Raw genomic sequence first — 15,307 nt, 5'->3', positions numbered from 1 at the left:
CCACTAATTGTGTCAGTGATCCGAACTCAGTGGTTCTTTCGACATGTGCCAGTTAATAATTTTGTTACTAATTTGTTCAGTACTTATTATTATATCGATAACATCCTGACTTTTCTTGTTGATAGAGGTAGGTTCATTAAAAAGGGTCTTGTTCATTGGTCCTTTTGCTTCCCCATACCATGTGATGTGAGTTGGCATCAAACCCAATGACCACTTGTAGTTGATTCCTCCTACAATGTTTGATTAGTTTTCGTACCACCATAGGAGGAAAATCTGTTGCTGCACTAGCACCTAGTAGAAGTATGCAGAGCATACGACTATAAACCATCTGTCCGCTTCTTTCCATATACTGATTTCAGCTCCAATGATATCTTCAATGCAGAAACCTGAAAGTAAGATTTGATTAATATCTTTCCTAAGAAAATACACGCTTTATTCGTTACTTTAGTTGAGATGGATACTAGGCTGTCAATTTGGCATGTCCCAATAACCCAAGGTTCCTGAATTAGTGCTCCATATGTAGCTTCATCTGTGAACCTTCTGCCAATGGTATATAAAGCAGCTGTGGCATGCTGAAGATTCACCTGTATGAATGAAACCATTATTATATTCTCTTGGATGTAGAGCCAGCTTTATTAATTTCCGATTTTAACTGTGGTGTATAGATTTATTATTTCACTATTGATGGTACATCGTCAATGGCAATCAAAGCTGATTTCTCTAATCTAGGAAATGATTGTGTATTAGTTATTTTGTAAACTTGATACTCATCTTCTAATGGCGCTACAACCCTTTAGAGTCTTGGCTTGCTTAACAATGTTCTTCCATTCTGCACTGTCGGATACTTTCCTTCACCACCTGTTTAGAATTTTATAATCGACTATTAAATTTTATTTGACCAATAATTGTTCACAGATTTATTTGTTGTGGTGAAATCATCCCTTAATGATATAAGTACAGTAAAAACTCGATAGAACGGATCTCAATTTAACGGACTTCGGATATAACGGACAAAAAAATCCGATCAAATGTTTAAAAAAATTGAATGCAAAAAAATATGAAAAATCGATTTCTGGAAGAAAAATCGGCAAGAACAGGACATAGAATCCATCGGCACTGCTAACACAATGGATTGTATGGATGGACTCGATATATTTGTTGGCAAATCTCGTACACCTAGACTTATCAAAGATATTATTATAATGTATCATCTGCCCGTTTCATATTATACCTCTAATTAGGTATGGTTTACCACAGATATTTTCAAAAATGGTTTTTTAAAGGATTTGTACCTTCATCTGCAGTGAGAAAGTCTCAAGGGAAGAAACTGGCAATTGGCAATACCGCCAAACTGGAAATGTTTATTGATTCCTGCTCATTCCCCTGAAAATATTCTATGTTCATCCCCTGAAAATATTCTATGTTCAGGAGATGGCAATTTTAATTGTATGTTTTGCCAAAAGATATGTCGCTTATTCAACTCGTGGATCAGTGAATAATTTTTGCAACCAAACGAGTATATTGCAGAAAGTTTTTAGAAAAAAATTTTGATTGATTTTGAACCCATTTTTATATAACGGACTTTCGGGTTTAACGGACATCGGGTCCCCCCAATTAGTCCGTTATATCGAGGTTTTACTGTACAGTAATACCCCGCACTTACGCGATAGGTGGGACCAAGCGATAACCGCGTAAGTCGGGGTGTAATTTCGCATATGTATGTATGTATATAAATTATTTTTAATTGGAAACGGAAGCTAAGAAAAATAGCATATACAAACATAAAATTGCCAATTTAATTTATTTTGATGTAGAAGGCTGCATAAAATCTAGACAACTCAAAGATTGGTTTCCTCTCGCAAAATTTCTGCATAGCAGGCTAATAATTTTTTTATCCCTTGTTTGGTAGAAGAAATGTGATCTTTGTAGTTTATATTTTCTAAAATTTGTAAGCCCTTTTCAATTAAACTAGACATTCAGTTAAGTTTCCAACCGTTATTTGATCTTCAGTTTAAACTGAATCCAAACAACTTCTTTAATCCGATCACTAATTTCATAAAAATAACAAACACCCGCTCGCAGACAAAACTAGATAAGAAATACCTAAATGTACAAAATAAATTCTAGTGATGTGCTGATTTCGTGCGAAAAGTCCAAATATCTACATTGGATGAGCAGTAATATGTGGGCGGTAATTCTATTTCATCGATAATCGAGCGATTGTGTGGCGCTCAAATGACTAATTGACAATATTTGAAAATCGCGTAACTCTGGGTTCGCATAAGTTGGGGTAGCATAAGTCGAGCTATTACTGTACTTAATTTTGTGTTACAAAATAAATAAATTTGAATATTTTTTTGTTGTGAATGATCATAGAAAAAATCATGTGTATACAACTTGCACTTAATTGTTATTATGATGATCGTCTTCCATATGACACTCATCGATTCGTGGCTTGAGATCGTATCCGCCTTAGTCGCATCATATGACTGTCATTAAATGCTCGTAACAAAATAAGTCTTATGAGAGTCTTACAAAATAAATCTTTCTTTTTGTAGATACAAAAATATGATTTACCTCCACCAGCCGCAGCCAAAGTCCCAGCACCAACTATAGCGCCTGCGGTCCCATCATTGGTGACTTCACCCAAGACAACTGCTCCCATTCAAACCAATGTACATACTACTCAGCCCACTCCAATTGTTAAAACGACTGCAACTCCTAATCACATTATTTCACCCCGAATTATTTCATCTCTTGCTGCAAAAGGTAAGGAATACACATAGGGTGTAACAAAAAGGCAGGTCATAATTTTTTTTATTACATATTTTAATTTACAATCTGCTTCATCGAAGCTATAAGCAAATAGTTTGAATGTTAAATACATTAGGGAGAAGCTGCCCTGTGGCAACCCTCCTATTATAATTTTTACATTTGATTACAATATGTATATTGTAATTTATTAAATCTGTTGGCCATAGTTTCTTCAGTCGTCTTGCGAATTCGGGAGGAGTGTTCAAGCAGTCTTGCTTCATCATTTGGATGACTTCTCAGTCCATCAAGGTAGCTCTTTGTGATCCTTGGAATTTCTTCCTCTACCAAGGGTGTAGCTGAGTCCTCGTGTAGGGTTTTATTGCTTACATACTAGGGTGCGTTGAATATCATCCTCAATATTTTTGATTGGACTCTTTGTATTATCTTGATATTTGATGGCTTTGAGCAACCCCAGAGTTGAACACCATAGGTCCAAATTGGTTTTATCATAGTTTTATACAGGAGCAGTTTATTTTCAATATTGAGTTTTGATTTTCGACCAATAAGCCAGCTCATTTGTCGTATTTTGATGTTGATCTGGGTTTTCTTGGCTTGAATGTGCGGCTTCCATGTTAATCTTTTGTTAAGGGTTAGTCCCAAATATTTGACTTGTGTGCTGACTGGTAATTGTGTATCATTTAGTGTTATTGTTGGACATACATCCCTTCGGTTTGTAAATGTAACTTGGGTTGACTTCGTTTCATTTACTTTCACATTCCATTTGTTGAGCCATGTTCCCAATTGGTCAAGGTGGTTTTGCAGTTGTGCAGACGCGATAATAGGGTCCTCATTGACAGCGATTATGGTGGTGTCATCAGCGAATGTTGAGATTTTGGTTGTTTCAGTGGTTGGGATATCTGCGGTAAATAATAGGTAAAGGAGAGGGCCCAGGACACTACCCTGTGGTACGCCTGATTTAATGGGAAGATATGTGGAAGTTGCTGTGTTATATTTTACTTGGAAGTAACGATCTTCAATGTAGGATTTCATGATTAGGTAGTAGGGGGTTGGAAGAATACATTTGAGTTTGTATAAAAGTCCAGTATGCCATACTCGATCAAATGCCTTTTCTACATCTAAGAATGCCGCTGTGCAATATTGTTTTTCCTCAATAGCAGTAAGGATTTTTGTTAAATTCTATGAGTCTGTTGTGTTGTGGAGTGTCTCTCTCTAAAACCAAACTGGTGTGTGGGTATTTCTACATCTAGGTTAATGTCATTCTTCAGTCTACCAAGTAGTAGTCTTTCGAAGATCTTAGACATTGTCGGCAACAAGCTGATTGGTCGATAGGATGATGTTTTATTTGGAGGTTTACCCGGTTTGTGAATCATTATTATTTGCGCAAATTTCCATGTGATTGGGAAATATGTCAGTCTGAGTGCACTATTTTATATTGTAGTTAGCATGACCAATGCTCTTCTCGGAAGATGTTTCAGTATTAATCCTGTTATTAGGTCAAATCCAGGTGCTTTGTGGTTATTGCATTTTTCTATTTCTAGTTTAACTTCTGATGGATTGAATGGTGTTATTGGGAGCGTCATAGGCAAGCACTATCCAGGAAGTCTCTTATTAAGTTTCCATCATCATTATTCTCTACTTGGTGTTCTTTAAAAATACCAGCTAAGTATTCTGCAAATGCTGAAGCTTTTTCCTGGTCTGATCTTCCCCAAGTACCATCATCTTTCTTAATTGGCGAGTTGTGTTCTGTAGGTCTCTTTAAGTGTTTTGTTGCCTTCCATATTGAGTGATCTTCTTTAGACAAGGTACTAATGTAGTGTTCAAATGTGGCATTGCGTGCTTCATTTAGCGCTGTTTTTAATCGTCTGGTTAGTCGATTATATTCGTGTTTGTCATTAATGTTGCGGCTTCTTTGCCATCTACCTCTTGCTCTTCGTTTTTCGACTATTAGTTGTCTAATATAATTCGAAGTGGTATTTTTGTTTTTTTGCTTTGGAGTTGATGGTGTAGCTCGATATGCAGCTTGCTGAATTTGACAGGTCATAAATTAAATCACATATTTTATTCTGGGACCAAAAATAGTTCAATTGAACCTATTACTTTAGTACAAAAATGTGCACATAAAAAAAGTTATTGAAAATCAATTTTTTTTTTAATATATCGAAAACTATTAGAGATTTTTTTTTATTGAAGATTGTGACGATAATATAAGTTTATCGTCTAGAGTACGCCAATGAATTAAGTAAAACACGTTTTTGTACTGTTTCGAACGATATAAAAATCGGATCGAAAAGCCTAGTTGATTATTATTCTTGGAGCGTTGATCGAAGAATAATAAACAACAGCGAGGTACAAGAGGTGAGTTTATGTAGGTAGTATTTCCCGATTATTTTCCGCTGTCGTTTTGGCGAGCTGAGCGAATCTGACAGTTTTCTTCTTACCTATCCTTATATGAGCGGTGATCGTATATCCTTTATATGTCTTTTCATCCGGCGAGGTGAGCGGGATCTCCTTTCTCTCCTTTCCTTATACATTCATGTCATATTAATAAAAGCAATTCCTATTTCGCGCGATCGTCAAAATCATTCATTCATGTACATAAATATCGTCACATCGGCCCGAACAGTAAGCTCGATGCGTAGAAATTATAAATATTATATTTTGTTAACGAACTTAATGAGTAATTAAGGCTAATTATCTTGTCTTCTGTATATTTTGATCCCACATAAAGATGTTTTAAAAAGCGAACTCTTTTTCTTTGACTGATAGTTACCTGGAGCAACGACCTCATTACATTGGCGCCCGAGCAGATATTTTAAATCAGACGGCACGGTGGGTTTAGAAATAGCGGATGAGACGGTAGGCTGGGATATAAATTAAAGAAAGAGGAATTAATCAACGTTTTGGCAGAATTTAACTTAGATACGACAGGTAAATTAGACGATCTTCAATCAAGAATGGTCTTACACTTACGCTCAAAAAAGACCGGCACAGTTACCAATATCGAAACCGAGGATCCTAAAACAGACAACACACAAACGGAAAATGAACACAGTCAACTAATGGACACAGTTAGAAAATGGGGCTTACATTTTGACAGATCCAAAGACCACACAGAATTTTTGGAGAGGCTATACGAACTTAAAAGCTGTTAACGGATTCGAGACGATGCTTTATTGAAAGCACTACCAGAAGTATTTAGGGGAAAAGCGATTGACATGTGGCTTTCTTATGGCAGGAACATCTTAAAAAAAGTAACAGTAAAATTCGTGCACCGCATTAAAATCTTATGGGGGTTTTGTTCCCTTAAACCATCCTAAACATTTGTGTATGTTCCAATTAAATTATTATTGTGGTGCCATTAGTTAAACACAATGTTTTTAAAACTTTTTGCCTCTTAGTACTTTTTAGTAGTTTTTATCGAGAGATAAAATTTGTAAAATAAAATGAACATTTGTAAAATTCGCCACATCTTATTTGTAAATGGTTAAGTAAGATTATAGAATATTATTTTCATAATATTATTACCAGGTCTTTATTAATCTTACTTAACCATTTACAAATATTATGTGGTGAATTTTACAAATGTTCAAAATATCTTGATAAAAGTTGACTTATCGAAAAAGTACTAGGAGGCAAAAGAATTTTAAAAAAAATTGTGTTTCACTAATGTATCACAATAATAATTTAATTGGAACATACACACACATTTGGAGAGGTTTAAGGGAATAAAACCCCCATAAAATTTTTATGGGGTGCACAAATTTTACTGTTATTTTTATTTAAGATGATGACACATGTCCATTTTCGATATATCGGAAAAAATCGATTTTCATTTTTTAACTTCAAAGATCTGTAACTTTTTTTGTGCATATTTGTACTAAGGTAAGTTAGTTTCAATCAAACTATTTTAGGTCAATAAATCATTTTTAACGTAAAAAATATTTTTGCAAATTAATGTTTATAAAGTAGTCACATAAGTACATATGAAGTTCTCCATTTCTACAGCAATTGCATTGCCCTCGTGACAATATGACATAATTTCCCCCTACCCTTCGGGTCGGGAAATTAAAACTGTCAAATTGTCACTCGGAATGCAAATCACTTAATTTTAGAGCTCTTGTGTAATTACTGAAAAATTGTGTGAATACTAAAATACTGCACATTTTAATAACGCTAAGTACCAGTGTCCTATTTTATAGATCAGTAAAATAAAGCTTATAAAATTGAAAATTCAACAATTTATATTTCAGAGATTAATTCATGAATATAATAATTTATAATAAACATTAATCAACAAGAATAATCTAGTACATAATAGTAAATGATAAAAAAGAGCGGATCTGAAAATTTTGTGTAAATCTAAACGAAAGTACATAAATTTGTCCAATGTATAGTTTTTTTGAAAGGATATTGGAAATATAACATAATTCAGTTTACTACAGCCTAAAGTATATTTTCTTTAAATTTGTAATCATTTTTATTATTTTATGTTTGGTATTATTTACTGTAGAGTTTTGATCATAATATTAATTAATTAATTAATAATTAACGTTTTTCTTTAAAAATTGAACAATATCTAAGCTGATCCTAAAATTGTTGTTTTTGTAAACTATTGACATAGACGAGTTAGTGATAATTTAATTAACACATTCACTGACACGCTGTCATTGTATACACGTATTCTTATGGAGTAAATGACTTCATATGCAGTCATGACCGTGAATGTGTTAAGATTAAAAACTTTTACTGTTTTCCGCACTTCAATTTTTTTTTAATATCATTCAGTGTTCTAACATGTTCTTTTAGAATGTATGAAACCCGGTGAATGTATTTATCTCAATTTGATTTCATTTAATTTAATGTGATAATACTGAGAACTTTCTATTCATTTAATTTATAGACGATAGTTTATTCATTGCCAGAGATAGCAGCAAAGATATACTTCTTCTTCTTCTTAACTCAGGCGAGACTCGTTAGTCTCTGGCACTTGGTCATAAGACCTTTGTACCACACCATGTTCCTGTTCTTCTCCTTAAACTCTTAAGTACTGTGGCCTCAACGAAGGCCAACAGTTTCCTTATTGATAGTTTTAGGATCTCTTCTGGTTCAAACCTCATTTTATCAGTAAATTCCTGCCTTACATCACCTAGCACACTGCAGTGGCATAGTATATAAAGTCTCGTCTTCCATTTCGCACTTTCTGTACCGTGGTTCAATTCAATGTCCAGTCACCATTTCAGTGACCGTTTTGATCTCTCGTTTATTGAGGTTCATCAAACTGTTTGAGAGAGTTTTATCATTATTCCTGATTATTTTTTTTAGTCTGGATTTGCCCTTGTGTGGTTTTCCATTTCTTTTGATGATTCCCTATCAGCCATTTCTGAACCTCGTTTTTCGTAGCATCTTTAGTGATGCCACAGAAAGGTTCAGGGCTTTCAAAAGTTTCTCTCGAGCCTTGTTTCGTTAACATATCTGCTCGTTCGTTCCCATGCACCCCTTCATGACCTGGCACCCATATTAAAGGCACCTTATTGTCTTTTGCTAGGTTGTTGAGGAGATCTTTGCAATTTTTCACCAGTTTTGATTTGGTGAGAGGGTTCTTTACATCCAGAATAGCCGATTGACTATCTGTGTAAATGATGATTCTCTTTTGGGGTCTTTATCAATGCAGGCCACCAAAGCAAAAACTTCAGTCTGGAACACCGTAGTATGTTGACCTAGGCTGTAAGATTTATTGTAGTTACACGTTTGCCCAAAGACTCCTGATCCAGTACCATGGGCAGTTTTAGATCCATCAGTGAACCATATTAAGTCTCCATTAATATTTGGGACTTTTTGTTCTCTAGATGGTATAATTGTGTTAATCTTCTCAGTGAATTATTTCTGGTGTCATCATATATGAGTCCGTCATAAAGATGGATTCCTCATGTCTAGTCCCAGTAGTGTTTGTGTGGCTATTCAATACATAATTCGGCCTCCAAGTATTGTTTGCTTTGAGTCTCGGATGGTCATAAAGCCTACCTCCGAAATATATAATTCCAACAGAGGGAGATCTGTGATAGCCTCTAATGAAGCTGTTCCTTTACTATTCAAGGCTCCTCTTATATTTAGAAGCGCTTGTCTTTGTAGGATAGTGATGAGAGTGGTCACACAAGATTTCAAAGCAGTCTTTCTCCAGAGTACTGAACAATAAGTGACTGTTGGTCGTATCACTGATGTGTATAACCAACAGATTACCTTTGGTTTCTATCCCCAGGTTTTACCTACAACTCATCTGCAGTTCAAGAAGAGTCGCTTAGTCCTATTGGTTATATTGGTAATAGAAGTATTCCAATTGAGTTTCGAATCCAGTGTTACTCCTAGCTACTTAACCTCAGTGGTTCTTCCAAATAATTTCAGCTCACTCAGTCCAGTAAGCTTTCTCTTATTTGTAAAGGCTACCAGTTTAGTTTTAGAAGGGTTCACGGAGAGGTTCTCTTTCAGACACCAGTTCTCTATGTAATGAAGGGCATATCATCTGATATGCAATTTTATTGAAAATTTGCCGCAACAATGCTGGGAAATTTTCCCCTAGTTACTATTACAATAAAAAGATTTACTAATGACAATATTTTTTCTTAGGGCCACAAGTGAAGATTCAAGGTACAACTGGAACTATTATCAGACAAGGCAGTCCTCAAGTAGCAGGCAAGCAGTTAATAGTAAAACAAGGAGGTAATATTATTCAAAAAGGAGGAGTTGCGCAGCAAGTTGTAACCTTGGTTAAAACTAGTGCAGGTAAGTCGGAATTATTACTACTGTGAAATACTATTATCAAAATTATTTTTTAATAGACATCCGCCTTAAAAGGCCTAAAATATTTTAGTTCAGCCTGTGAGAAAAAATGTGTTATATTTCAGGAATTTTTAAAACCTATCAGGCGTTGTAAAGGACTATGCCAGGGTTAACTTACTAAAGTGTAACACTTAATTTTGGGTGCCTATTTAATTATAATAGATTTGAAGTTGTAAAATTTGCAATGTTTAGAGCAGAGGTTTAGAGCACGAAATTTTACCGTCTTTTTCACTAGTATTTACTTTTTTAATTTGCCATGATAATAACTTTTACCGACTATTTTTCATTGAACAAAAAAAACTTCTGTTCTGCGCTTATCTGCTATTTCAATAGTTCAACACTCGACCAACAGAATGTGCTAGCAGCAGTATCATATGCAGACGTGCATTAGTTCAACGTATTACTGCTTGTGGCGATAGAGTTTCAAGCATCGAGTTAGAATCCAATGAAGAAGCCATGAGCATGTTAACTTCTGTTTTATACTCGCATTATTTTTTATTTAAACACGAAGTTTCTCGAAAGTGGTGACCGAGAAATAGCCGATGAGCTTTTACACAACATCGATACAGCTAGACGCCAAAAATGGATAAAGACTGTCGAAAACCTTGACTTCAAAAAATCAAGCCGGCAGGCATGGTCCTTGTTGCGGAAAATTGGAGGAGCTAACCAGCTGGAATCCAGAGAGTCTAAAATGTCTCCTAACAAGGTTGCCTCCCATATAGTATCTATCCAGAGCTCCACGAGATCGAACACATACTACCAACGTGAAAAGAGACTTAAGGGCATTAAAACAAATGAACAGAACAAACTCCGAATATTCAGCAAGAATACTTATTTCTGAAATCACACATGCGCTGAAAGAAATGAAATCAGGTAAAGCACCTGGCTTTGATGGTATCCATCCAGAGTTCTTGATACACAGTGGTGCATACACGAAACAATGGCTTGCAATGTTCTTTAATGATATACTTCAGTCAGGTAACATTCCTTTCTCACTTAAGCGAACAAAGATAATTGCAATTCCGAAACCGGGCAAATCAAACGATAAGCCAGAAAACTACCGCCCCATAGCTCTACTCAGCATGGTATATAAACTATTAGAAAAGCTTCTCCTCAACAGAATTAGTCACAGGATACTAGAAACTGTCCCCATTGAACAAGCTGGCTTCCGCCCTCATCGAAGCTGTACGGACCAAGTGCTGTCATTAACAACTTTTATAGAAGCTAGTTTTCAAAAGAAACAAAAGACAGCAACAGTATTTATAGATCTAACAGCAGCATATGATACTGTTTGGAGACAGGGATTAATATATAAACTGGCCCGCATTATCCCCTGAAGAAAGATAATTAACCTCATTGACAACATGCTGATCAACAGAGCCTTCCAGGTTATAATGGGAAAAGAGACGAGTAGACAGATGAAACTTAACAATGGTCTTCCACAGGGTTCTGTCCTTGCCCCTTTACTTTTCAGCCTCTATATTGCTGACATGCCTGAAACCGAATCTCGGAAGTTTGGATATGCTGACGACTGGACCCTTGCAACAAGCCACCAATCTTTAGAAACTACAGAAATCACTCTCACGAATGACTTATCCATCCTCAGCGAATACCTTAAGAAATGGAGACTACAGCCAAGTACTACAAAAACTGAAGTATCAGCTTTTCATCTAAACAACAAGTTGGCAAACAGAGAATTACGAGTGTATTTTAATAACAAGCTGTTAAAACACAATAAATACCCGAAATACCTTGGGGTTACTCTAGACAGAATGCTCACATTCAGAGAACACCTGACGAAAACAGCAGCAAAATTGAAGACACGCAACAATATAATACAGAAACTCTGCGGCACTACATGGGGGTCCACAGCATCAACATTAAGATCCTCTGCTCTTGGCCTGATATATCCGGTGGCAGAATACTGTGCTCCAGTGTGGCTAAATAGCAGGCATACCCACCTGGTCGACACCCAACTAAACCGTACTATGCGTATGATAACAGGCACAATTAAGCCCACCCCTACAATGTGGCTACCTGCCCTTAGTAATATAGCACCACCCAACCTACGCCGCGAACATGCATTGGTTAAAGAATATAACAATATAATGGACAGTCGCCAGCTTCTAGTCCACAACGACATCCCCAATATTCTTGGAAACCATCTCCGATCCAGGTTACCCCCTCTACAATCGGCTCAAGCGCTGCAGCAATCCAACTTTGACTTAAATACCCGATGGAGAGAAGATTGGGAAAGTAGGACAGATCCGCATTACCATAGTCTACCGAACATCATAGGGAAACCTGGCGAATTTGAACGTCCCCGTAAGATTTGGGCAGCCCTTAATCGAATTCGAACAAACTGTGGAAGATGCGCCGACTCCCTCCACAGATGGGGTAAACTCCCCTCGCCTTCTTGTGACTGCGGCGCTGCAAGACAGACGATCAGTCACATTGTTCAGGACTGCCCACGCAGAGCATACACAGGCGACCCTATAGACTTTGTAATGGCAACCGAAGGGTCAATCGAATATATAAAAAAATTGGACATCTGTTTGTGATGCATTGTATAATGCATAAATCTAAATATATTCTGTGATATACTTAAGCCATACGCTAAATAAATAAAAATAAAATTATTTTTTATTGTCAACTCATCTCTTTTAACACAAAATATGTGTTTGTAAGTGCATTAAAATTTTGTTTTCTTAATTTTCCTAATAAGTTTCCATAATGAGCACCGCATTAACTCAATGAATTATGTTTTAAATTATATTTTTAAAGGAAGTAACAGTAAAAAAATCACATAACAATACATTATTATACTCATTATAGAGATTATTTACCCAAGTGTGCCGTGGCTGAACGACTTTTCAAGTTAGTGTGCCTCAATCTAAAAAAGGTTGGTAACCGCTGGTTTAGAGGTTTTTAATTCTTCAGCTTAGGATATTCATTTTAGAGAAAAATTTTCAAATAGAAAGTTGTAGGAAATTAAAAAAAAAAGTATAATTGAGCTATGGCAACTTTAATTTCGTTAATTTGTTATTGCAAAACAGCCCGCGAAAGGTACAAAATGGCCCTTTTTGCAATTGCAATATTTATTGTAAAAATATCATTTTTGATTCTTGACCAAAGAAACATGAAACGAAAAACATGAAAATAAAACACTACTAAACAAATCTCAAAAGTACGCCTACCAATGAAACGAGTGTGATTCATGCTCATGACACATTTTTATTTTCGGAGAGTTTCATAAATGGCCGGACGTATATTTGTTTAGCAGTGTTTTATTTCCATGAAACGTAATTTACGTTTCATGTTTCTTTGATGTGCGCCCTTGCCTTAGGCTTTCAAATGAAGATCTTTCTATTCAAAACATAAAAAAATGGTAAAGCCCGATTGGTTAATTTGTTGCTTAGATATTATGAATTGTTTATCCCGAGAGGTCCAAGCATTGATACAGTAATGTATTTGCTACTCTATCAAAGGCTTTTTCGAAATCTATAAAGCATACATATATATTTTTCCTAAACGCAATGCTCTTTTGTAAGAGCCGAGTGCTTCCCAAGTACCCATACCGTTTCGGAAACCAAACTGTTCGTCACCAGTTATCCCCTCACAAAGATTGTATATGCGAGAATGCAATATTTTCATAAAAATTTTGAGCGTGTGACTCATTAACCTGATAAGTCGATAGTCGCTACACTGTCTGGCAAAAGTCATAATTTAACAATAGACATCGACCGAATTAATGACGCTTTTTATAAATAAATAAATGGGCGATTCGCCAAAATAGACGGCAATTTCGAGGTGGAGAAATTTAATTTAAAACATGGTTTAGAATTAGTTCATTTTTAAATATTTTTTATAAAATGAGCTATTCAACTTACCCATGATACCAGCAGAGATCATTTTTAAATATTTTCCGAAAGACGGAAATGTTGTGACTTCAGAGTTGACTAAGTGTCCACGATGTTGATGTAATTCTCTGTTAATTGAAATTTATGATCGTAACAATTAAATAAAAATTGGTTATTATGTAATAAAACTATACAAAACACTTCCATTTTGATATAAACTACTACAGAAAAATAGGTAAAATATCAATTGCGTCGGAGTTGATTTAGACCGGCCTTCGTGTTGCAAAACTTTCCAATATGTAGCCATGTCTTCTTCGTTAAACTTCAAAAATCTACTCTGCTTTTGAACACAATCTTGGCATTTCCTTTCTATACATTCTTCTGTCTTTTCTGCGCAACATAATGATTTGTTATCCGCTTCCACGCATGAGCTCCAGGTTTTCACATAATGTGCCTACATAGACAGATGTCTCTTTTATCAACATTAGAGAAGACTACCCAAAATGTATATTCTTACAGAAATAAGCATAGCTGCATAAAATATTACTTTCTTTTATAAAATCTTTATTTAACGATTTTGGGGGTTTTCGTCTTCATTTTTCCGTCGTACTCCAGTGTATACGAGCGATTTTCTATAAAAAGTAGATAATATTAGCAAACCGACCGAAACATTTTGAGAGCTTACCCAGTAATCCTTTTCCTATATCAGACTAAATTTAAATTGTATTTTTTTAGTAAAAGATGGTTTTGCTTGTTACTTACTTACTTTTATATCTTTACTCAGATTTGAGTACTAGGAACTTTCTTTCTGTCCTTTTCCTAGACGAATGAAAACGGAATGTGATTGCAAGGAGTCCTTTTTGTTTTCTATATTCGTCGACTGCTGTCTTATAAATTGTAAAAGTCGCAGATTAAGGATGAACCAGAAAGAACTTTCAACAAGAAAAGTTTTAAATTTAAATAACTATTTACCATTTTAATTTTATTAAAGTGGTGGATTCTGCATCTGAGACTTTTCAATTTGTATTTTTTTAGTTTAAGAATGACCACTCACACACTTTCAACAACTCCGAGGCACGACTGGGCTTCGGAGTTGATGGCTTCGGTGTTGATGATTTCATACATTTTTATTTCTACTTTCTACAAATTTTAAAAATAATTCTGCTTTATTCATGGGGTGTCAAAAAAACTTTATAGCGCACACTTAAAAGAAAAACATTAAAAAAATTAGCAAAATTAAGTTTTTATGAAGGCTTCGGTGTTGACTGTATAAAAACATACGCTTAGCTTAAGACACCTTAAAAAATTTTCTATCGCTTAACGATATCATGTTCGTCCACTTTCTTCCACAATTTGTGTTAGACTCTTGTCAAGCTGCCTGCCATACAGTATAGTGCAGTTTGGCCTAACTTTTCATATATTTTCATGAAGCCTCGGTGTTGATGCACAAAGTTGGTTACAGTTTTTAGTAGTAGATTTTTATGGTTTAATTTTAAAAATGAAAATTATTAATTTGACAGTTTTAAATTACACTGGGTTTTTAATTAATTGTTGATAAAATAATCTGCACTTTTGTAACTTTTCAGTGTGTAATACTATAAAACAGATCAAAAAACAAGGGGGTTACAGCCTCGGAGTTGATATTTTGAAATTAAAATTGCATAAAATGCTTGTAAAAATACTTTTTTTAAAATTAATGTTAAGTGGCGTACATTCTTTATTGTATAACTTAACTTTGGCAACATAATTTGTAACACAGTATGTAAAGACCTTAAGAAAAAAGCGAGTTACACAATATGCCGCTTATTTTGGCGAACCACCCAAATATATAATCAGGT

At 35.1% G+C, this 15,307-nt stretch overlaps 1 protein-coding gene across 1 annotated transcript in view; it reads left to right on the top strand.

The window, feature by feature from the left end:
• LOC114333953 (host cell factor 1) overlaps positions 1–15,307 on the top strand; it is a 91,830-nt gene that overhangs the window by 11,989 nt on the left and 64,534 nt on the right. Inside the window, exons 6-7 of the mRNA XM_028283952.2 lie at positions 2,559–2,769; positions 9,397–9,552. Of these exons, the coding sequence (XP_028139753.2) occupies positions 2,559–2,769; positions 9,397–9,552 (367 nt within the window). The remainder of the gene's footprint in view (positions 1–2,558; positions 2,770–9,396; positions 9,553–15,307) is intronic.

Source organism: Diabrotica virgifera, chromosome 10 (genome assembly GCF_917563875.1).
Source record: "Diabrotica virgifera virgifera chromosome 10, PGI_DIABVI_V3a".
Lineage (NCBI taxonomy): Eukaryota > Metazoa > Arthropoda > Insecta > Coleoptera > Chrysomelidae > Diabrotica > Diabrotica virgifera.
This window is presented reverse-complemented; position numbering and strand designations above follow the sequence as displayed.